General features: G+C 34.6%; 1 protein-coding gene across 9 annotated transcripts; it reads right to left on the reverse strand.

Annotated features, from left to right (window-relative positions):
• Nucleotides 1-1,252: 1,252 nt before the first annotated feature.
• On the reverse strand, nt 1,253-13,549 carry LOC141687424 (uncharacterized). Of its 9 annotated transcripts, none has more exons than XM_074492697.1 (6): nt 13,312-13,549; nt 12,574-12,761; nt 11,751-11,926; nt 10,904-10,976; nt 10,472-10,581; nt 1,253-5,573 (listed from the first exon to the last, which is right to left on the reverse strand). In XM_074492697.1, the coding sequence occupies exon 6, from the start codon at nt 5,545-5,547 to the stop codon at nt 4,432-4,434; it is 1,116 nt and encodes a 371-aa protein (XP_074348798.1). In that variant the 5' UTR covers nt 5,548-5,573; nt 10,472-10,581; nt 10,904-10,976; nt 11,751-11,926; nt 12,574-12,761; nt 13,312-13,549; the 3' UTR covers nt 1,253-4,431. The 9 variants fall into 9 exon arrangements, 4 of the variants coding, with proteins under 4 accessions (XP_074348798.1, XP_074348799.1, XP_074348801.1 ...); XM_074492698.1 differs by having other exon boundaries at nt 10,472-10,660; XM_074492700.1 differs by lacking the exon at nt 13,312-13,549 and adding an exon at nt 13,084-13,236.
• Between the last annotated feature and the right edge of the window lie 2,589 nt (nt 13,550-16,138).

The following is a 16,138-nucleotide window of genomic DNA, read 5'->3' on the forward strand; positions in this document are numbered from 1 at the left end:
GTACGCCGAATCTAGCTTTAAAATAATTTTATAATAATTATCGAGTCTTGACAATAATTTTAAATAATATTTTAAAGCTCAAAACTATTTTTCAGTATTTTTAAATTAATTTTAAAAAATTAAATCTAATTAGTAAATCAATTGAAATTAATTAATAGTTAATTAAATTAATTAATCAATTAATATTGAATTGATCGATTAATTAAAGTAATTAAAAACTAATTAAAATTAAATAATAAAATAAATCAGATTTATTTTTAAGTAAATAAATTATTAAAAATAATTTTCTGAATTAAAAATAATTTTCCAGAATTAAAATTATGATTTTTGAAATTTTTAGAAATTAAAAATCATTTTTGAAAATAATTTATAAAAAGAAATCTGAATTCTGAAGGAATTTAAAAGAAAAATCCAGAATTTGTAAAGTTCTGGAAACTTTAGGGGCTAAAGTGTAAAAACAAGGTTTCAGAAAAATTTTAGGACAAAAATGGATTGAAGTCGGGTCAGACCCCGGTCACAGTCGACCCGAACGGGTCACCCCCTTTGCTGAAGAACACCGGTAGTTTGCATATTCTGGCGAGTGTAAATCTGGCCAAAACACGGATGATTCTTGCCTGTTTTTTATCCTAATTAATCCCTTAGTGATCCAGAAACACAACCCAGACCTTCTTACTCTCAGAGGCATTCCCGGTTATCTTCCCCAGTGAAACCGCCATTATCGCCGGCGAAGCTACGAGCTTTTCCGACAATACTTTTCCGGCATCCAACACAGAAATCAAGCACATGACTGATCTTGTTTTTAAACGATCTATTCACTGGTCTTACTCAATCGAACTCAGAATCAACCAAATTAAAAATCCCAATTTCAATTTAGAACATTCAAATGATTTAAACCCTAATTTAATAACCCGAGAATCAAACATCAATTTCTATATGTTATTGAACTTTATTTTTGACATATAATATACCAAATTGACCAGAAAAATATTATCTACATGATGAAATCATCAAATCATATCAACAACCTCAAGAACAAATTTTCATAATTTAATCTTTAATAAATTTGAAATAAAACAATTAAATAAGAAAAAAATATTTTGATTTCTGCACCAAAATAGTTGTGTGATTCAGAAAGAGTTTTTCGAGAGCTTTGTTTTGATATATACCACTGTTAGGTCACACACACTGTAGAAGGGGGTTGAATACAGTGTATACTATAATCAAATCGAATTAAGAACACAAGTACGAAACACAAAATAATCTTATTAATAAAACAATATTACAATGGAACCGTTCTCTCTCAGTGATGAACAAATATCACGAGAGCTGTTAGGGTTACAATGAATAATATTCTCGATTAAGATAACACTTATAGTGTAAACCCTATGCTGTGTTTATATAGACACGCAGTTACAAGATAAACTTCTAATTGATATCGAACATAAGTTTGCATCCTAAAATATATCAACTAGTGATCTTTTCCTCCAAGTCTTTTATTCTTCATAGAATTCTTCTTCATGCATATCTCTTCTTGTGTTTGTCTTAATCTTCTTTCCTTCAATCAGCCGTCTTCCTTATCTGAACGTCTTCTTAAGTCCTGATATTATCTCCTAATAAATATCTTCTGATAACTTAAGTTCTGATATCTTAAGTTCTGACTTCAGTATAAGTACTGATTTCCAGTTAAGTCCTGATTTGTCCTGTTAGTTAAGATCTGAAAACTAAACACAAATCATTATTAGACATGACATCACAAATATATCTAACAATCTCCCCCAACTTATAAATTAGCATAATATACAAGTTCAATAGATATTTGATGATGTCAAAAACATTAAGTACAAATGCATATGAGAATTTGATTAAATAACTACAACTCACAGTCTTTATAGCTTTTACCATCCTTAAAGTCTGATATCAGCTTTAACCTGTATATCCTTCAATATTTATCAGCTGTAGTTATTGACTTGGCTTCAGTGTGTGATCTCTTTAATGTCAGGAGTTGTTCTGAGATAGTTCTTCAAAAGAGTTCTCTCAGCATATTCAAGTTCATTCTGCATCCTCCTTTTTACATCTTTAAGTTCAACTATATCTTTACCTGTCTGAAAGATAGCAGCCCTGAGATCATTTATTTTTGCTTTCCTTATATCCTGATCCAGTCTGATGACATAGGCTTTATCAGACTCTAGATTGAATTCAAGACCTTTAGTACCAAGAAATGTAGTGATGATTTTGGCAGTATTAGGCTTCATCTCAACAATATCACCATTGTGAGCTCTATACTTAGGATAGTATGGTCTGTCAGACTTTACAGAGTAAAGTTTCTTCTGCCTTTGAATATCAGATTTTAAGTAACTGGCAGCACCATCTGTTGATCTGTTTTTCACTTGAAGTAGAAATAACACATGTTGCAATTCTTCAAAGTACTTCAAACAATAGCATTCTTTCTAATCTGGAATACCCTCTCATCTGTCATGAAGTATAGCATGATATCTTCTTTTAATACAGAGTGGTAGACCATTTGTACAGACACTAGTTGACTCAATCTTTCAGGAGTTGTTCCTACTCCTGGTTCACTCAAAGAAGTTGGATCAAAGGTAGTATTATTTACTCTTTTTCTTTAGAACTACCCAATCCTGATCTTGAACAACATGAGCTATGTCAGAGGTTGTTTGAATATTCTTTTTCTTCAAAATCAGACTAGTATCTTCATCAGATTTTGCTTCCAGATCCATGATTGGAATATATACCTTTACAGGTTCATCAATTTTTGCTTTACCCTTGGATCTAGGATCAACTTCCACCCGTGATTTGGACTTGGCCTTAAATGCCTCAGTATCTGTCCTCTCTTTAATCACAATGCCCTTAGGCTTAGGTGGTTTCTTTGCAATAACTTGAGCTTTAGACTTTGACTTGATATTTTCTGCTTTAAGTCTGGCTTCTTCTTCCTTCAGACTTTCAATATCCATGCCTAGATTGTCCTTTAGGAACAGCCTTTTGGAAATCTCTTCATCAAGTTTCAAAGTTTGTTCACTAGAACTCATCATTTTACCAGTATCAGAACTTGTTCTTCTCCCAGCATCAGAACTTGTTCTCTGTGTAGAAGTTCCTGCTTTCCTAGATGAAGAGCCTTTGCCTTGACCATGACCTCTACCCCTTTCAGAGTTTCCCTAGTCATCATTATCATCATCCTTACCCTTCAGTGGTTGATCAGTTTTGCATTTGGACTTAATCACTTTCTCCTCATTTTTGGCATCATCAGGTAGAAGGAGAGAGACAAGCAATTCCACAGAATTTTGGATTTCATTGAGTTGATCTTGTTAAGCAGCTTGATTCTTCAAAATATCAGATATTTGAGCTTGCTGCTTTTCTTGAGTCTTTTCTATATACCCAATGCGGTCAAATGCTGGCTTAAAAAACATGTTCTTTTCCAATTTGACATTCATGTCTTGCTGAATTAGGGTTTCTTGAATTTTGTTCACCTTGGCTTGAATTGCTGAGTGTTGACCTTGAAGGTGCCTTGTACTCAATGTAGTAACTCTGAGCTATGCTTTGAAGTCATCATTCACCAGCATCTCATCAGCTTTAGCCAGGTGCTCAGCAAGAATATTTGCAGTAGGAACAAAGTCAACTTTGTTCCGCTCCTTTATCCATTCTTTTCCTCTTGGAGTTTCACTTCAAGTACTGGTGCATCATCTCTAACAAACTTTTTATTCAAATCAGCTTTATTAACTGTTTGTAGAGGTGCATGTCCTGAAGGACCAGCTGTATCAGCATTTTCAATTGTAGCAGCTTCACCAGTATTTTCAGCATTTGCAGCATCAGAACTTTCAGAGCCTGCAGAATCAGCTTCCTTTGATAAAATGATAGTGTGTGAGGCTATAGAGGTTTCAAAATCATCCTCTAAGTTCTAATCAACATCCAAATTCTGATGCTCACCTAATATATGATCTTCATCATCTAGATTCAGAAGAGGTGTTGTTGGAATATCTGCATTGAAATCAGCATCTAAAATTGGTGTTGTTGGTGGAGTATGTTGAAGAATGGTTGGAGCTTCCAAGTACAGAACCTCAGGCACAACCAAGTTGAGAATATCTATTTCATCACTTGTACATGTAGTTTCAGCATGTACTTGATCAATGATAGGAGACACAGGAGGTGTAGGCATTGGCTCTGGAATTTTCTCTGGCTCTTGAATAGGAGATTTGTGAGCTTCAATAAGGTCTGGTTCAGGAGTGGGAAGTAATTCAATCACAATTGGTTCTGTTGAGATCAGAGATTCCTGACCCCCTTCCTTAGCTGCTGCTTCCATCCCTTCTTCAGAGTTTGATGATTCACTTATAGCCCTCCTTGCTCTTTGCTTTTTAAGTCTCTTAACTGAAGTAGAGACTCTGGGAGCTTCATCATCAGAGTTTAGCTTTCTAACCCTTTTTAGGGGCCTAGAACTCCTAATTTCATGAGCTTTCTGAGAAGACACTTCCTCAGCTGCTTTGCAACAGGTTCTGATGTGTGAACCTGTGCCTCATCTTCTGATTCATCTCTCAGAATCATCCTCCTTCTATTCTGTTTTGTCTGAGGTACAGACTTTATCCTCTTTGCTCTAGAAGAAGAAGGCTTCATTGTAGGTGCTGATGATTGATTGGCATGTGCTGATGTCTGTGTTTGTGGAGTGGCAGGAGTAGGTGCTGATGGTTGTTGTGTGTTGGTAGGTTGGACATCAGGATATAGCAATGAATATGTAGCAGCATCAACATTTAAAAGAGCTTGCTTTACTGATAAAGGAATGCAAAGGGGTCTCAAAACTCCCTTCTTGTTGTCAGCAGTGAAAAGATCAGTAAAAGCCCTTTTTGCTAACCTAAAAGGTTCCATGAGTTCACCTGCTAGTTTTGGTTCATCTGATGTACAATAATTGTAAATTAACTGACAGAACCTAGCAAAGTAAACTACATTCTTGTCCTCTTTCATTCGGTCTCCAATAAAACATAACATAGTCTTTGCATAATCAAAATGAGACAGGTTTAAAAGTGCATACCCAATTTGTTGTGTCAGAATAGGAATGGCATCAAAATTTGAGCATTTGTTGGCAAACGTCTTCGTGATGCAATTGAAGAAAAAGCTCCATTCCTTTCGAATATATGGGCGTTTGAGTTGACCTAACTTAGCCAAACTCTGTTCATACCCAAGATTAGCCATCATTTGCTGTAGCAGGGGCTCTTCAACAGCAGAACTAAACTGACAGGATTCAGGTAGGTGTAGAGCTTTTCGAACTGCTCCCGGAGTAACAACATACTCAACCTCATTTGCTGTAAATACGATGCTTGGAGTCCCATGCTTACCACCATAATCATAATGTCCAGTACGCCAGAATGTCAGAACTTGAGTGCCACATATACTAAATGGTTGTGTCAATGCGAACCCAATTTCACTATGAGATAAGAAATCCTTAATAAAATGAAGTTCCGAAGGAGCTTCACTCTTAGTGAGAAAGGTAGCATAGTTGTTGGGAACGAACTTTGCTCCATCAAAGATTATATCCTTGAGTGCCATTGAAAATATGTGAGAAGTTAGAATGCCTGAAAAGTGTTTGATAAAATGTATGTATAGTAAACCGTCAGAAAATATGAGAGAATAAGTAAAAGAGAGAGAGTAAGTAGAATAGAAATATAAATAAAATATTTGAAAATCTTTTATCTATTTTACTTAGACACCCCACGTGATAACATTTATTGAGAAGTGGAACAGACGTTACACCTATCATCCATGTTGCAGTTAAAACAAAAATTAATGGGCACGAGATATAAGTAATGATTTTAAAAAAACTGTTCCCACTAAACAAATGATTATTACTGTCTTTATCTCACATAAACCAATATTCTGATAAAATATAACTGTTAAAGCATTGACCTAAAAATAAATCAAGAAAATAAATACTGCCACATCAGCATCAGAACTTGATTATTATCAGAATTTAAAAGTCATCAGAATATGGCTTCTTTACTCAAAAAGTGAATGTTTATTTTTTTAATTCTTCACACAAATACTGATATGGTTTCAATCAGAACTTCCATCAGAACCTGTCCTCAGAATTTAAGCAATCTGACAATAAACTGTTCATCTAAAACAACATTGAACGCCACAGTAATTTTCATCATTCATATGGAGTGTAAGTGTGTGCATTAAGCTAAATATCAGACAAAGAGTAAAGTCCGATTCACTTCAGTACATCTTAGAAATTAGGCATAACTAAGAACTTTGCTCAAAACCTGTCATTAGTTTGAAGTCTACTATAGAATGAGGTCATGCATAAATCCACCTCAACTATTTTGTTCTCATTTTATGCATCTTTTGAAATTCCTTTTTACAGTGGCTTCTCAGTGTAAGTGAGTCACGGCTGCTTATCAGAATTTATGCTATTATCAGAGTATTTCTCCAGTAATCAGAGAATGTGAAAAGTCACCAAAAAAATTTTATTTTGCTTTTCTAATGCGTATTACTTAATACCAGCAATGCACTTGGGTCTTCCCCTCCACATACATTTTTCTCTAGATCTCAAAGGAGTACCTGATATTTATTTCTTTTCTTTTCTTTTGATAAGTGAGGCTTATCAACACTTAGTACATCCATAAGATTTACCAACATCAGAACTTAACAGATAAGAAGCACTATTCTAGTTTGTAACTTACTAATAAGATACACAAAGTAAACCTAACTAAGCTCAATATCCACTACGCCATAGATTGGATACTGCAACCCCAAGAAACCGTAACTAAAGGCCAAAAAAGCGTTGCTAAAGGCCAAAAAAAGGCTATGGCGACTCTTATTCGGGGTTGCAATTTTAGGCGTTGCAATAGAGTTTTTTGCAACCCCGGTGACACCCTGTTTTAACCCTTGGTTATCCGTTACAGAAACGTGCTATTGCAACACCAATGGGGTTGCAATAGGTCTTGAAAAGTATTACAGGGTTTGGGCTATCAGTACAATATTTGTGGGCCCCACAATGGGGCCCACATGTGGGGTTGCAATAGGTCTTGAAAAGTGTTACAGTAGGGTTTTCAAGAATTCTGAATAACTACATAGTTATTAATCTGTTCATTTGGTAATCCATGTACAAATAGTGATATGATATCAGCAGTCTAGATGTTATGCTACATAAGAAAGTAAACTGCTGAATTTTCCAACAGGGAAAAATAATATAAATGTACTAGATACGTGATAATTTGGTTATTCAGATCAAATTTAGCAATTGCATCACAAGAACAATATAATGTTCTTGCACGTGTGTTTCGATACATTTAGTCTTTCTCAAAAGTTGAAGGATAACTCAATGTGAGCATCTTTCCTATTACGTACATCGTAGTGGTAAACATTTTACATTCCTCTGCTTTTCCGGATCTCAGATGATGATACATATAACGACTCGTGTATTTTTATTTTATTTCTAATATTTGGAAGTGTAATAAAGGTTTAAGTAAATAAATAAAATGTGTCTATTGATTTTGGCAGCGGTTACGGATTGTTATTTAATTATTTATGATATGTTGGTATGTGGGATTGGATTTGTGTGATTTATTGGTGAGTTATATGATTTTATTTCGCTTGTAAATGAGATTTTATTGTAGTTTTAATTCCATAAATATTTGGGTTGTCTTTAAAATTGGATTTCTAATTTTATAATTTCAATAATCATTTTTAGGACTTTCTAAAATTGAGAAATCAACATTTCATCAATTATTTATTTTTAAATGATTTTCTGAGTGTGTTTAATGCTAAAATCCATATTTAATTATGAAAATCTTTAAAAATTATGAAAATTATATTTTATTAAGTTCGTATTATTCTGAGAATTTTAAAATTATTTCAGGAATTTTTGGGATTTATTTACCCGCGTGTTGATTCGTTTATTTGTTAAAAGCGGGTATAAATTGTGTTTTAAAAATTAGTTTAAAATTTCGAAAGTTACGTTTTTATTTACTTCGGGATATTTATAATATTTTAAAGCTATTTTCATAATTTTCGGAGGTTATTTTATTCGCACCTTATTTCGTTTAATTTCGAGTTTCGGGGTAAAACAGACTATCAAACCTACATATTTATCCCAAATTCTACGTGTCAGCATTTCAGTAAATTAGTACTACGTGTTGCAATTGGAGTAAAGGAGAGGAAAAAAAGAAAAAAGAATAAGACACCCCCACCCCCTGTTTCTCCCCGGCTTCACTCCACCATATCTCAATTGTCTCTCTCGTTATCTCTCATCTTCGTTTCTCTTCCTCTCTTCTCCACTTACAGTCTCTCTTCTCTCCTCCCTCCTGTTCTTTCGCCGTCCCTGTTCTTCCATTTTCCACCGCTTTCCGGTGAGCTTCCAGCCGGTTATTCCAGCGAGTTTCCTAGTTTCATCTCTGTGGATGCTTATATATATACATACAAAGTTGTATGCGTATGTTTGAGTTGTGTGTAGTGGTTACTTTGTTTCCTGTTGTGTTGCTCTGTACCTTTCTGGTGGTTCTGGTGGCGCGTGGTTTACACGCGCGGTTGGGTGTTTTGTGCACATTCTGTGTGAAATTTTGTTATTATTTTACTAATTAATTTTAATCCCTTTTTATGCAGGAATTGTTTGATTAATATCCGTGATATTATTAATAATTCGTGCAGGAAATATTTTCGAATAATCGGTAGAATTTATTTGGATACCCGAATATTTTCGGGCACCAATAAATTTTGCCGCCGTACCGCGATGACTTGTTACGAGCGGACGGTGGACGGTGATGACGATGTTCTGAGTCCTAAATTTTATAAATAAATAAAATGATTATGTAAAATATTTTTCGGACTTAAATAATTAACTTTGATTGGTGTTGGGATGTACGTTGTATAAATGGTGGAGTAATATTGTGGATTGTTTTGATTATTGACGTCGATCGTAATCGACGGGTAGTTTTATAAACAAATAAGGTGCTGCCAAAGTTTTTCTAAAAATATATTGTAAATGACATAATTATATTCTACGTGTTATCTCTATTTATGTTCGGGATATGTGATTACGGGTTTATGTGTATAATATTGATACGAGTCGGTCTATCGGATTGAGTTGTTAGAATTTGAGGATATCAAGCATGTCGGTGTAACTAATTAGGGTATTATGTATTTGTAGATTCCGATCTGGTTTTCCCAGGATTAAAGTCAGTGTGAAAACTACTTAGGGTTTTGTAAAGCGTTGCAAGGCAAGTACCCTGACCATTCTTTTATGGTTTAGTATATGTGAATAACTAAATGTTTTACTTTCATAATGGAACAAAAATGTTTTAAGTTACGTATCCCCCGTATTTGAAAATGTTGTTAAAATTATGTTTTGGGGAAAAGTAACTTCTGAAAACACCTATCTCTAAACATGATTTAAATGAAAAGAGAATTTGAATAGTGTGCTGTGACAGAATTGGTTTTGAAAAAGAGATAGGTAAAAGTGATTTTGAAAACTGGATTAAAACGATCAGATATGGGATACGTTGGGGCCAGAGTAGGCCTATTGAGGTGGCGTAAGAGGCTAATTCGGTTGCGCGCACTGTATAACCGATTAGTCTAGCAGGTCAGAGACCTAGCTAGTCTCTGAGTTCCGGAACAGATAAATGAGATGGCTGTTGGAGCCATCTGGTGTTGATAGCCTGATCATCTGTCTTCACATATCCTTTACGTGTCTGATTTGGTTTTGTGATTCTCGTAAGGGTACAAATATTTGATACAGTAATTTTACAAGAGTGACTAGCATGCTAAAATTGGACTCTGGTGTTTTTACAGCACACTGCTATGTTGTTTTGATAAAGCATGCTAGTTAGTGATATCCAGTTTTCTCTGATTTTGTTGCATAATGTTGATATCATGATTACAGTTCTGTTCCTATTATTGTTACATTACTGTTTATTCTGTTATTCATATTTTGGTACTGCTGAGCGATTATGCTCACCCTTGCAAACTATTATGTATATTTCATAGATGCCTAGAAGATTAGTCAGACCGACCTATGTTTCCGCCCCTACTGGACCCGGCTCCTCTGAGGTAGTTTGTATCAGACCATGAGGTCTGAGGAGTTGCTGAATAAAGTTAGAATGTGTTAGATGTTGAATAAAGAGTTTGTAGTATTGAGAACTTGAATTATACTTGAACCTGGATCGGATCTTGGTTTGGGGTCAAGTTGGTATATTTTAATAATATTTCTGTTGTTTATATTTTTGGTAATTGTGTTTAGTGACGTCAACTCCTGAACCCGGGGTTGAGGCCGTCACAATACATCCATTGTGAACTTTTCGGCTGGTATTGATATGAACATATCTTTTAACTCCTCTGGAATGTTAATATCTTCAAGAACCTACAGGCGTTTTAAAATTAATTAATTCTACACATGCTACTCTATAGTCACAAGAAACTGAATCAAAAGCAATCATAACCACCATTTTTGTAAGGTTCAGTATAGAAGCCTAACCTTAAATTATCATCCATATTTCGACCACCTACAAGGAAAGAAGATCCTGTGTTTTTGCAGCTGAGCAGGATTTCTAGCATTTTGCCATAATCACCGCCATTGTACTTGGGCTGCATAGACATCAACATATCCATGATCCAAAAAAGATGACCGTACACGTGCTTGACAATGACATTCCCAATCTGTCAACTAAATTTAAATGGACAAAAAAATGATGGGGGATTGTGTTTTATTGCACTAAATAAAGACATAACTCAAAAGAATGTTTATTTACTTATTAACGTGGTAGATTGAAAAACTGTAACAAGTCTTAAGTTAAATTGTACTAACTATCAGTGTTTTAGATCTACAAAAATAATTAAAAGAAATCACCAAGAAAAAACTTGGTTTGGTGAAAACCTGGTGAAAGCTTTGAAAAAATAATATAAAAACCTGGCGAAAGCTTTGAAAAACCCCCCGAAGCTTTTCTTGAAAGCCCTTCATCTATTTTGTCCACTCCATGCTCCTTAAAAGGGAAAACAATACGAGATTACTTTTTGGCTACTTCATAGAGATTGACCAGTTCTAGTGTCACCTCTGCCGTGCAGTACTATTGGTATTTGAGTCAGATTAGCTTCTATCTGGACAATGTAAAGCAAGTCCAGTTTTGACAATTTGATTCATTGGTTGATGTAATAGTTTTTAGAACTAATACAATTTCAAAGTAAATTAATCCCTTCAAGGCTTGAAGCTGTAAAAAGAAAAGTGAAACAAGTTTGGTGACTTATGACATCTGCCTGCCCCTTGTTTTTTAGCTGGAAGATGATTCCCCTATAAAAATAAAAAGGACTTAAATGACATGCTAACAAGAGTAACCATTCACATCTTGATGCAGCAACATCTAAACTAATCATTTATTATTACTATTATTATTATTATTATTATTATTATTATTTTACTTTTATAAGTTTACTTTCAAGATTGAATTACTGTATTATATAGTATTTTAACTAGCAGATAATACTGAGAAACAGTATATTGGTTGGACAGTACTAAGATGTTGGCATTTTGATTTTGAATAAAGTTCTCATCATGATGGTAATTTTATAGAAGGCCCTAATTTTTATGCACATTACTGGGCATAAAAATCCTGGGGGTATTATTACACCATTTAAATCTTTAAACACAGCAGTGAAATAATACTTGGTGAAAACAAAAAAACAACAGTAGCGCATAAAACTCTGATTCACATCACAACATGCATATATTAGATAACCTAGAACTACCAAAATTAGAGTACCTTGACATTCATGTCTGAAAAAGAATTACAAAATTTCTCAATGCATTGCAGATGTTCATTTTGTTGACTTATTGATGTAGCCACTGTGTTGCAGAGGGTACGGATTTCTCGTGTCAATTCTGCTTGATAATTGTTCACAACTGATCTATTATCAGCATTCAATTTATCCCCTCTACCTGTGAAATAGTTAAATGACAAAAGGTACAATAAACATTTTTAGGAAAATCATATTAGGTGTAAGTGATACAAGTATCATAAATGAGAATAACTCTGTTCTGCATACCAATTTTTGAAAATAATGATGCATTATCTTTTAGGGACTTCTCCAAGTCCGCCAAATGAGAACTACATAACCAATAATTCAGCCAACAACACTACACAAACAATTGAAAATAACACAACACTAAGGGGGCAGTTGAATGGTTGGTGGTAATGTGGGTAAATGGGAACAATATGGTGTCTTAAAGGGCGTAGACTGCAGAGGCAATGACATATTTACCTACCAAGATAGAATATGAAGTTCTCATTTTCATACAATAAAACCCGTAATCCAAAAACGGACACATAAGATTAATCTTCCAATTCCCGGTAATCCAAACACCTACACATGAGATTAAGCTTCCAATTCCCATTATTCCGGCTTATTAACCATGAACCAAATTGCCCTCACATCACAAATTATTATAATTAATCTACATGACTACATTCCAATCTCTATCAAGCACAAAATACCAGCTAATTTTGTGAACTGTTAAAAATGTCAAATCTACAAGTCAAAAATGCAAACTCCTACTACTAATTTAGGAAATGGGGAGGTAAAAACCTGTAAATAATTAGCCATAGTTTCAACAGTAGCAGTCTTGTTAACTCCAACTTCATAACACCTCACAATAAATTTTTCCTTATACGACAATCCATCTTCAGCTAATCTTCCAAACCTCAACTCCTCCGCTAGCTCTTTGCTACCTCACCACTCTTATAAGCTGGTGATTTTTTGACCATGTCAAGTGCCTGCAGGAAGGATACATACAAAATTATTAAAACTAGCTGAGAAGAAAACATAAACCATGAAACTATGCAGTGACAGAGCCAGGAAGTTTACTTCACACGGGCACCGCATAATTACTATGTAAAAATACAATTATTTGCTGACAACTTTCTCAACTGAATTCACCAGAATTCTTACAAGTACAAAAACACATATCTCTCGAAATTGACACTGAGATAATAGTGAGATGAGGACTCTCAAATGCAATAGAAGTATAAAATATTGGAATATATTAAAGTTGAATCAAGTAGTTAAACATGTGTTGTAAAACTAGTAAAGTCTTACATCCTTTATCCGATAGAGAAATAGATTGAGAGGGAGACAGAGAGATAGAGTGAGAGAGAGGGAGGGAGGAGAAAGAGAGGCGAGAGAGAAGAGAGAGGGAGTGAGAGTGAGAGAGACAGGGAGAGAGAGACAGGGAGAGAGAGAGACGATGAGAGAGACAGAGAAAAAAAATCACAGTATACAAACATTATACACACAACATCAACAAAGAGGGAAAAGAGCTTATACCTCATAATCATCAAACACAAGCATAAGTTGTAATTGGTACGTAGCTTGAACCCTAATCGAATCCTAATTGAAATCCTTGAAATTTGTCGCTCCAACAGTTAAAATCCTTGAATCTGTGACTCAATTTTGTTGCTCGAGACCAACCCGATCCCTTACTGAAATAATTGTTTTCCCCAATTTAAAATATCCCTTACTAATCTGAGAGAGAGAGAGAGCGAAAGAGGTAATTTACCCTAATTCATTTCCCCCTTATTTTTTTATCTGAAATTTTCACTTCCCGCTTGCTCAAAAACTTAGCGGGTCAAAGTTTAATGGCCCAACCCAGTTATTTCAGCAGCCTGGTCATTGCCAATTTATTTATATTTAATTTTATAAATTTTATTAAATTAAACACATTCTATTCATTACAATTAATTGATTACATTAATTTATTTATAAAATTTTAAAACTATTACAAGATGTTATGTTCTATACTCAATTCATTTAGTGATTTTAATTAAAAATAATTCATATACTGTTAGATATATTTGATAATATCATGTCTAATATGATTCATGTTTAGTTTTCAGATCTTACTTAAATAAGACAAATCAGTACTTAACTGAAATCAGCACTTATACTGAAGTCAGAACTTAAGTCGTCAGTACTTAAGGTTCAGGAGATATTTATCAGAAGATAATATCAGGACTTGAAGGAAACGTTCAGATAATAAGGAAGGCAGCTGATTTACAGGAAGAGAAGATTGAGACAAACATAAGAAGAGATATGCATGAAGAAGGAATTCTATGAAGAATAGAATACTTGGAAGAAAAGATATCTGATTGATATATTTTAGGAAGCAGAATTATATTCCATATCAATTAGTGATTATCTTGTAACTGTGTAGTATATAAACACATACATAGGGTTTACACTATAAGTGTTATTATAATCGAGAAGATTATTCATTGTAACCCTAGCAGCTCTCGTGATATTTGTTCATCACTGAGAGAGGATAGTTCCATACTGTAACAGAGTTTATTGTTTTGAATAAAGTTTGTTTTCTGTTACTTGAGTTATTAAAGTTCGATTTGATTGTGCTATACACCGTATTCACCCCCCCCCCCCTCTACAGTGTGTGTGACCTAACAAGTGGTATCAAAGCCTATCTGTTAACACACAAACAGTTTAAGATCCAAAAACAATTATGTCTGAAGTAGAAACTCCAACTAAGCCCACTAAAACTGAAGAACCTCCAAAGACACAAATCCAAAGCCGATATGAGACTATTAGAGCTCTCATATTAAGACCATCTGAATATCCCATATGGAAGGTGATGATGACCATGTTTCTGGAAGCTACAGATCCAGAATATCTTGATAGAATCAAGGAAGGGCCTCACAAACCAACCAAGCTCGCTGTTGCAATTGCAGATGAAGCAGCAAAGTCAGTACCAAAGGAAAAGAGTGATTACACTGCTGAAGATATCGCATCAATTGCTAAGGATGCTAAGGTACGACACTTACTGCATAGTGCCATTGATAATGTAATGTCAAACAGGGTAATAAACTGCAAGACTGCAAAGAAGATATGGGATGCCTTGGAAACAAGATGTCAGGGAACTGATACGATTAAGAAGAACAGGAAGACAATACTCACTCAAGAGTATGAACACTTTGACTCAAAGGCTAATGAGTCATTGACTGATTTATATGATGGATTTGTCAAACTCTTGAATAATTTGTCACTGGTTGATAAGGAGTATGATCTTGAAGATTCAAACCTTAAATTCCTATTGGCTCTTCCTGAAATCTGGGATTTAAAGGCAACAACAATAAGAGACAACTATAATCTTGATGAAACAACTCTTGATGAAATTTATGGGATGCTCAAGACTCATGAACTTGAGATGGAACAAAGAAGCAAGAGGAAAGGAGGAAAGTCAAGGACAGTTGCTCTTAAGGCTGAAGAAGAATCCCCCAAGGCAGCTACCTCAAGGAAAGGCAAGGGTAAAGCTCTCTTCACAAAGTCTGATACTGAGTCATCAAGTTCTGAAAGTGATGATGACTCAGAATCTGAAAACTTGCTTGAGACGGATGTTGATGAAGAGATGATGAAGCTGTGTGCTCTTATGGTGAAAGGAATCACAAAGATTACATACAGGAAGTTCAAGAAGGGAAAGAAGTTTTCCAGGAAAGGTGCAAGTTCTGATAAGAAGAATTTTAGAAAATTTGAGGGCAAAGGAGGAAAGTCTGACAGAGGAGATTATACAAATGTCAAATGCTACAACTGTGGTGAGAAAGGCCACATATCTCTTGATTGCAAGAAAGTGAAGAGTGACAAAGGAAAGGCTCTTGTCACAAAGAACAAAAGCTGGACAAACACCTCAGATTCTGAAAGTGAGGAAAATTATGCCTTGATGGCAAATGCTGATATGGCAAGTGCTGAAAGCAGTTCTGAAGCTGCTGAGTTAAAGTTACCTCAAAGTACTTATGCCTTTCATACTGATGATATTAATGAGTTGAGAAGATATCTTAAAACCATGTTCATTAGCTATATAGATCAAACTTTAACATGTGAAAGATTAACTTCTGAAAATCTTGTTTGCAAAAAGAGGAATGATTATTTAGAAAAAGAGTTAGTCATGTTCCATCAAACTCAGAAAGATAGAGATGATGCTTTCTATGTTAGAGATGAAGTGCTTAAAATGAATGAATCTCTAAAACCTGAGTTAGAAAAGGAAAGAGAGATTATTAGGACTTGGACTAACTCTGGCAGAACAACTCAGAATTTGTTAAGTAGTGAAAACTGGAAAGAGGGCTTAGGTTATGGAGAGGATAAGAATGAT

This window comes from Apium graveolens, chromosome 9, assembly GCF_009905375.1.
Source record: "Apium graveolens cultivar Ventura chromosome 9, ASM990537v1, whole genome shotgun sequence".
Classification (NCBI taxonomy): domain Eukaryota; kingdom Viridiplantae; phylum Streptophyta; class Magnoliopsida; order Apiales; family Apiaceae; genus Apium; species Apium graveolens.

What these genes read in the sequence shown, in the direction of transcription:
- LOC141687424 (XM_074492699.1), bottom strand. Translation starts at nt 5,547, where the DNA reads ATGGCACTCAAGGATATAATCTTTGATGGAGCAAAGTTCGTTCCCAAC.